This window comes from Vigna unguiculata, chromosome 10 (assembly GCF_037176805.1).
Source record: "Vigna unguiculata cultivar grain cowpea cultivar isolate G323 ecotype 2 chromosome 10, ASM3717680v1, whole genome shotgun sequence".
In the NCBI taxonomy this organism is placed as follows: domain Eukaryota; kingdom Viridiplantae; phylum Streptophyta; class Magnoliopsida; order Fabales; family Fabaceae; genus Vigna; species Vigna unguiculata.
This window is the reverse complement of record NC_140801.1, coordinates 15,592,223-15,601,035: the sequence shown is the minus strand read 5'-3', so window position 1 is coordinate 15,601,035 and position 8,813 is coordinate 15,592,223. Positions and strand designations below refer to the sequence as shown.

The window sequence follows — 8,813 nt, the reverse complement described above, 5'->3', positions numbered from 1 at the left end:
AATGGAAATAGATGTTGTGCAGTTTGTGGCTTCATGTTTAACCTGCTAGAAAGTTAAAGTAGAACATGAACATCCTATAGGCATGTTGCAGTAGTTGGAGATACCAAAATGAAAATGGGATAACATATCCATGGATTTTGTTACCCATTTGCCACAATCTGGGAGAGGGCATAATGCCATTTAGGTGCTATTGGACCACTTAACCAAAAGTGCTCATTTCCTGCTTATCAATTAGAGGATGTCAATGGCAAAGTTAGCACAACTTTATGTCAACAAAATTGGGAGATTGAATGGAGTGCCTTCCATTATTGTCTTTTATAGAGACTCTAGATTCACTTCTAGATTCTTGCAAACATTACAAATGTGCTAGGGAGTAGTTTGAGCATGATTCAATAACTTATCAAATTGCTTTTCCTCCTTAACTGGCAAATATCAATAATGTTTTAGGTTAAATATGATTTTCCTCAACTTTCAGTAAAAATTGAAATTAGCCGTTCTTTGAAACTTTGGTCAAATCTTGTTCCCCAACTTTAAAAATGTGTGGATTTAAGTTTTTTAACCAAATTTTGTTAAATTTATTTGATATTTCAAACGTGTTTTATGATAGTATTTAAGTTATTTGCACCATTTATAACATATTTAACCCTAATGTTTTTATATGTCCCAACTTAGTAAATATGTTCCTAACCTGGTCCATATTTGATAATTAGATGATATTATGTTAAAGAGGATTTATCTTAGAAGTCGAACCTATACAAGTGTTGGATCAACAAACAAAACAACTTAGGGGAAAATGATAAGGTTAGTAAAGGTGATGTGGGATGCTAGGATTGGGGATTCCACTTTGGAAATAGAGGAGGAAATGAAGAAAGCCTATCCTCATCTGTTTTCTAGTGAGTAAAATTTGTGAGGATGAAAATTTTTGTTGTTAGGATGTATGTAAGACCCTAGAAAATGGTTAGTAGTAGAGAAGAATTTTATAAAATAATTAGTTTTATATTTTAATATTAAATGAAAGTTATGTAAATATATAACAATCTATTATAAACAAAATCATTACTAAAAACCTTTATCTCTTTAGAAACCTTTCTCTAGAGCTCTTCTACACTCTCTCTAAGATTCTGGCATCATCTTCCATCTATTTCAAGATCCGAGCATATTATAATGATCCTGAAATCAAGATCAACATTTATAACCGATCAATTTCTTTAGAGAAAGTTCCCTCTACTTTTTTTCTTGAGTCAAGAAGTGATACACATGCATGTGAGATTGTTGATTTTGCTTGTCTAGATCCTTATTTTGAGTTCTCTCTTTGTGTTTTAGAGCTTCCTTGAGATATAGAGTATTAGAGACATTGTGAGACCAAGAGAAGTTCTCTACAACAGGTGAGGGAAGCTAGACTCAACTTTTGCCTTTTGATTCAAAATTTTCAGTTTAGTGTTCGTATGCTGTGAATTTGGATTGTGATGCTGTGTTTCAAATTGATTAGTCATGAGAACTTCAGGTTTTGAAATTGGGGTTTTGTTTTGGTCTTGAATTTTATGATAAGTGAAATATGATTTTGATTAATGAATTGGTTATGACCTATTGAATGACACTTTGTAATCTCTATTGAATGGTATATGCTATTTCGCATTGAGTCGTTTAAATCAAAATGTATGATGCTCATTAGAATCCATAAAATGTCATATTGAAATGTAGAATCATATGCATGTGGTTTGCATACCAGTTGGGCGAGCCTGTTCCTTGCTAAGCGATGGCTAAAATCGAGTTTGACACATATTCAGGGAAAGTCTTCTTGTTGGACGAGCAAAGTCTCACAGAGCGAAAGTCAAACTTGAGTTTGATAGAGAGTTAGTGAGAAACTTAGTCACTGAGCAGAGCTTGCTCTTGTTGGGCGGATTTTTCTGCCTTTTGTTCCAATGGTTGATTTGTTGAGCGAGACATCAATTTGCTAGACGAGAACCTTCCCGATGACTTGTTGAGTGAGTGGATCTGTTCGTTGACGAATATGTTTTAGTAAGTGAATTTTTTTCTAAAATGCAAATTTATTTATGTTTAAGTTTAAGAATGTGCTTGCATAATTGTGCTAAAATGTTGTATGAGATGAATGAATGAGAAAGTAGTTTCTCTTAAGGAGGGAAAACTACCATGTTTATATGTTTAGTGTCATGTATGTATGACAGAAGCAATCTTGAGATCATCTTGACTCTGCTAACTATTGGAATCATATAGATGAAAACAATTAGTTGAGAAAGTCGAGAGAGCTTTGTATATAGAGTATTAGCATTAGTCAAATTTAAGAGAGATATTGAATTTACTCTCTAGCATTGATATTTACAAAATCAAAATCCAAATAAAAAATAACATTTCTTACAACATATATATATATATATATATATATATATAATGACAGAATATTAAGTTTAGTGTTGCAAATTATTATTTTTAATTTTACATAAGTACATATTAATATTTAATTTAAAGAAATAAAGACTATATTTTACCAATTTACCGAATAAATCAATAAAATAAAAGAAACTAACACATAAATAAACATTTGATACGAGTGAAGGTTCCACGAAAACCGTTTGTCAACGTTGTCTTTAAGGGGGAAAACTTGTATGAACTGGAGACAAGATATTATATTGACGTAAATCATAAATATTATAGTATGCATTGAAAAAGAAAATAAGACAAAGTTTTGAATAAAACTCACCATTATCAAAAGAGTCCATAAAATCTGCGCAAAAGCAATGTGCATTATTTAGTTACATGCCATAAGATTGAAGTGAAGAAATATTCAAACCCTGCTGGTGACAAACATAATTTGTTCAGAGAAAGAAATGATGAAATTTGGAGTAAAGGGGACAAAAAGAGTGACAGGACAAAATTGTCAAAACCTGTTTAACAACTTTTGTTCCCACTTTCATTTTTGTTCCTCTGAGCAACACTTTTTACTTTTCTCTAAAAACATCTTTCTTAAAGGAACACCTACTATCGCCTCTATTACCTTTTCGCGCGTCTTTAACCCCTTAAAGAAGCCAAGAAAAATATAAAAGCACCGAACAAATAAAAAATCCTTGTGTCTCACTCACACACAATCACTGACTTTCTCTTCCACCTAACTTGAAAATTTTGTAACTAATTGGGGTCATATCAATAGTGAATAAAATGGTAAATAGTTGTCTCAATTATTTGTTTTGTGGGGATGATTTAATTGATTTAACTGAAATGTTATACCATGATTAAAGTAATAAATGTAGTGAACTCTAGACATTGTTAATGTAAGGTGTAGAAGGTTCGTTCGATTTAAAATTTAAAACATCGATGTATATATAGTGTATTATGCACACTATACCTGATGAAACATGTCTATTTTAAATTCATTGGATCGTTGTGTACACTATATGTATGTTTTGATTTTGTTAATTTATTATATAAAAGGAGTAAAGAGAAATGAGTTACGTAAAGCAAGCTGTGACCCACATCACAGGCCCATTACTTTGGACAATTGCAATCTATGCAATGAGCACCACCTGTTCAACGAAAATGGCCAAAGAATTCCCCCAACAGCAACATCTCCAACTGGGTCTCTGTCTCTTTCCACACTTCGCTGCTTACTACCTTAAACTCACTGCTACTATACTTTTATCTTTCCTTTCACATTCGGTTCTGTTTTACTATCTTGTTTTTTCTCACTGCCTATGGATCGTACTGACAAGCAGCAGCTATCCTTGGTCAAGGGTACAAGGCAAAGATACAGTGAATGGTTCGTTTCATGCTTTCTCAGAGTCCTTTCTATGCTCTTAATTTTCCATGCTTGCCTTTTGTTTTCCTCCTAGATAAGTTTTTGCTTGAAGGGAGAGTTTCTGATTATCCATGTTCTGTCATTCTTGTTATTATCATGTGCACTCAGTAGTTTATTTCCTGTGAAAAGCTTTTCTTGTATTATCAGCAGGTGATCTGTTGAACAAGTGGTCTATGTCTTGTCATGTCTTCTTGTAATTGTGTTTATTAACTTGGATTCTGGTAGAGACTGCTGCAACCGAACTTGATTTTTCTATGGTTCTTCTGAACTTGCTGCTGAAAAAAAAAATGATCGATCTATTCCAATGTTGTTTACGAGATGATGTAATGTATCTCATGTTCAGCAGATTATGTTCTATGTGAATGACTTCTTGGTTACTTGGATGATCTGAATTATTTTCCTAAAAACTGCTTTCTGCTTGAATTGATTTTGTTTTGGCTAGAATAATTTTGTCTTTAGCAATTGTTATTATTCTATACCTAGTAATTGAAGTTGATTTTTTACATTTTCCGCTTTACTTATTATTCCTGAATTACAGACATTTGGACGATCGCCTTCTTTTCTAAGATTTTTTTGTAAGACGGGGTTCTTTACAAGGATCATATAAACAGAGATTGTTGAATTTAACCAACCAAATTTTGTCGGGGAATGCTGAATTCTTAATTGAGCAAACATGTTCATGGGACTCTCTCATTTTAAAATATGATATTTCTTCTCATCTTTTGGGTCGGTCCTCTGGAGTTAATGCAATTTACTGGAAAAAAATATATGACGTCACCTTAAAACTGTTACATTGTTTGTTCTGGAATGATTGTTGACAAAGTCGGTTTTGATAAACCCAGTATCATTTTTGCTTATTCTTTCTTCAGCTTCCTGTAGTTTAAAGAAAACAATTCGAATAAGAGTTTGTTTATATGTATCTAAATTCGAAGTAATTTTCAAATCTGAATTATTCCATTATTTTTGTATTCTTAATGCTCGAGTGTTTATATCCTTCCAAGCAAAGTAAGGATCAATTATCTTCCTTGCTTTTTGAAATCATTATGATGAGTGAATGTGGTGCATGAGTTGCTATGATACAAAGTCAACAAAAAGGAATTATCAATTTTATGTGTTGAATGATTCACGCAATGACCTTCTGCAGGATTTTTCGCGATGTTCCAAGTGATATAACAATAGAAGTGAATGGCGGATCATTTTCATTGCACAAGGTTAGTACCTTCTCATATACTTTTCTTGTGAGGAATTTCAATATGATATGACAAGAAATATGCAGAATTTCCTCCATGATTGTTCTAATTTTTATTACTTCTGCATGAAGTTTCCTCTTGTCTCCAGAAGTGGAAGAATAAGGAGGATAGTTGCAGAACACAGGGGTGATGATATCTCAAGATTTGAGCTTCTTAATCTACCAGGAGGTGCTGAATGCTTTGAGTTGGCAGCAAAATTTTGTTATGGCATTAACTTTGAGATTACATCCACAAATGTTGCTCAGCTATGCTGTGTCTCTGATTACCTTGAAATGACTGAAGACTTTTCAAAAGACAACCTTGGCTCGCGTGCTGAGGAATACCTTGAGAGTATAGTTTGCAAGAATCTTGAAATGTGTGTTGAAGTCTTGCAACAATGTGAGAGCCTGCTTCCTCTTGCTGATGAGCTAAAAGTAGTTAGCCGCTGCATTGATGCAATTGCATCAAAAGCATGTGCAGAACAAATAGCGTCTAGTTTCTCAAGATTAGAGTATAGCAGTTCAGGAAGGTTACACATGAGTAGGCAAGCCAAAAGCGATGGTGACTGGTGGATAGAAGATCTTTCTGTTCTGAGAATTGATATGTATCAAAGAGTCATAACGGCCATGAAATGCCGTGGGGTTCGGCCAGAGAGTATTGGTGCTTCCCTTGTGAATTATGCACAGAAAGAACTGACAAAGAAATCCAGCTTGTGGAATCCATCTAGCCAGACTAAGATTGATTCAAATTCCACTTTGCATGAAAAGCTTGTGGTTGAGACCATTGTTAGCCTTTTGCCTGTGGAGAAACTTGCTGTTCCAATCAATTTCCTTTTCGGGCTTCTGCGAAGTGCAGTGATGCTTGATTGTACAATTGCTTCTAGACTTGACTTGGAAAGAAGGATTGGATCACAGCTAGATGTAGCCACCCTTGATGATATCTTGATTCCATCTTTCAGGCATGCAGGTGATACCTTGTTTGATGTTGACACAGTTCATAGAATTTTGGTAAATTTCTTTCAGCAGGATGATAGTGAAGATGATCCAGAAGATGCATCTGTTTTTGAATCTGACAGCCCTCGTTCACCCTCTCAAACTGCATTAGTCAAAGTGTCAAAACTAGTGGACAACTATCTCGCTGAAATAGCCCCCGATGCAAACCTGAAACTTTCCAAGTTTTTGGTCATTGCAGAAACCTTGCCTGCACATGCCCGCACAGTTCATGATGGTTTATATCGGGCAATTGATATTTACTTGAAAGTATGTTTTATTGTTCTTGCTTCATTATATGTGTACAAAAACATTTTTCCAAGGCATCAAGGGGAATTTTGTTGTCCTTCAATACTAACCTTTATTTGATTATATATATAACTTGTAAAAATGACGTTTCTGTTGTAAGCTGATGATACCTTGTGAATTTCAGGCACACCAAGGTTTATCAGATTTGGACAAGAAAAAACTATGCAGATTGATTGACTTTCAAAAGCTTTCTCAAGAAGCTGGAGCACACGCTGCGCAAAATGAGCGTCTTCCTCTACAATCAATAGTGCAAGTTCTATATTTTGAACAGCTAAGACTCAGAAATTCTTTGTCCTGCTCCTACGGGGAAGATGATCCCAAGCCAATACACCAGTCATGGCGCATAAGCAGTGGTGCACTAAGTGCAGCAATGTCTCCACGAGACAACTATGCATCACTGAGACGCGAAAACCGTGAGCTTAAACTTGAATTGGCACGTCTAAGAATGAGACTAAACGATCTGGAGAGGGAGCATGCTTGCATGAAGAGGGACATGGCCAAGTCTGGATCGCGTAAATTTATGAGTTCTTTCTCCAAAAAAATTGGTAAGCTCAGTCTTTTTGGGCATAGTTCTTCTAGAGGATCAACTTCTCCATCCAGGAATTCTCATAGAACAGATTCAAAGGTGATTGAGAGAACCTGTGCTAGCACAGAGTAGGCAAAACTGTGTAGCTATTATTTTCTTACGCATGCGGCAATTGTAAGTTATGCTCATGGGCACATATTCACCACTTTTTGTTTACTTTTCTTCCTTTTTTGTCACCTTTATGTCAGTACAACCAGAAGTTACTCTTGCTTGCAGGTTCACTTTTACGGGGATTGCGCCACTAGCTTTGTTATGTGACTAGATATTATATATTATATAGGAAAATATTTTTTTACATCAATCGCACCAGTTCACAGAATATTATGATCATTAAAAAAATTATTTTTTGTATTTATAAAGGAAAGAAATTAAAAATTTTAAAAATAAATGTAATGTATGAATACAAATTTGTTGGTATTAAAATAATAATAGCTATTATATATGTATAAAGTGTTCACATCAACGTTCATTGAAGTATATGTAAGCGGATTTTCAGGTTAGAAGAAAAAAAACTAGATTAAAAGAAGAGACTCATTAAATATACAATGCTTTCATTCATATATATATATATATATATATATATATATATATATATATATATATATATATATATATATATATATTGATGTAGCTTTTGTCATGCTATATATGGTAAAGTTAACTATAGACTTTTAATCAACTTATTGATATCAGTGCTATTGAATATTGGCATGATGGAAATCGGTAGCGGTTTTCTAGTCATATGTCATAACAAGGCGGAGGCGAATCGTGTTTTCCGTAGTGGCCCATGGTAGTTGCTTTAGGCATAGTGGGTAGTGGTGGCGGAGCAGCCGTGATGAAAAAATCAGACTGAATAAAAAAACCAACATCTTGAATGGATGAGAAAAGAAGAAATAGGAGCAAGCAACGACAATGTGTGCGGGAGAAAGAAGATAACATTCAAAATCTAGTTGCATCATTTATGTTCTGATTTATTTAAAAATTGGGCTTGACCCACTAAACATTTATTTACCCAAACGTTGAAAAGATCTCTTCTCTTCTTATTTTACTCTTTTATCCTAACTTCAGTCACCTAAATACAACTATTTGGAATTATTGTTGGAAAGTTATGAAATGAGGAGTTACTAGAGTAAAAGAACATCTCATGGCCAAGAAGGGCAATGTTGCTACTTGCAATAAGACTCCGAAAAATGTGAGAGAAGAACTTTGGAAATTATACAAAAAAAAAAAAGCAAACAGCTCCTCCATATATCTTGGATATATTACAGCCAATGATAACCATGAGAGTGAAGATGATGTTGAAATTTTCATGGCTAGTAACGATAAAGGGAGAAATAGCGATGGAAGAAAAGGACTATGATGAGTGCATATTTTTGCCCTCATTCAGTGTTTAATTTTGGGTATTTAATTGAATTTGTGTGTTTAAAGATTGATTTAATTGGGATTTCCTATAATTGGGTTTATTGAGCATGAGATACAAAAACATGTTAAAAATAGCTTTTTAGTTGCATAAATGTTCTTTGGATATTTTGAGGTGTGTTACTGCAGCTGCAGCTAAGTTGAGCTCATGGAGGTGTGGAAATAAATTGATTAAAGTTTCGTGACACCTTAAAGATAAATCCAAGAATAAGAAATTATCAAAAGCACAAAAATTCAAGCCAAGCATTGCATGAAGACGGCCAAAAAAGCTTGAAAAAGTGAAGAAGTTTGGCTAAACCAAGAAGAGAGGAACAAAAACAATTGGACCTTGCGGTTTTCTTTATCTTTATGATAGAAGATAATTTGGGAAAAATATATCTTTAGATATTTTATTTGATATTTTTAAATAATTATCTTATTTAATTATATCATAAAATATTAAAAGATATTAACTACCAAATCTTTTTAAA

At 33.8% G+C, this 8,813-nt stretch overlaps 1 protein-coding gene across 1 annotated transcript; it reads left to right on the top strand.

The window, feature by feature from the left end:
• The first annotated feature begins 3,519 nt into the window (after positions 1–3,519).
• LOC114167412 (Phototropic-responsive NPH3 family protein) lies at positions 3,520–7,151 on the top strand. The gene is made up of 4 exons (XM_028052498.2): positions 3,520–3,772; positions 4,956–5,022; positions 5,133–6,299; positions 6,463–7,151. The coding sequence occupies exons 1-4, from the start codon at positions 3,708–3,710 to the stop codon at positions 6,994–6,996; spliced, it is 1,833 nt and encodes a 610-aa protein (XP_027908299.1). The 5' UTR covers positions 3,520–3,707; the 3' UTR covers positions 6,997–7,151.
• Positions 7,152–8,813: the final 1,662 nt, after the last annotated feature.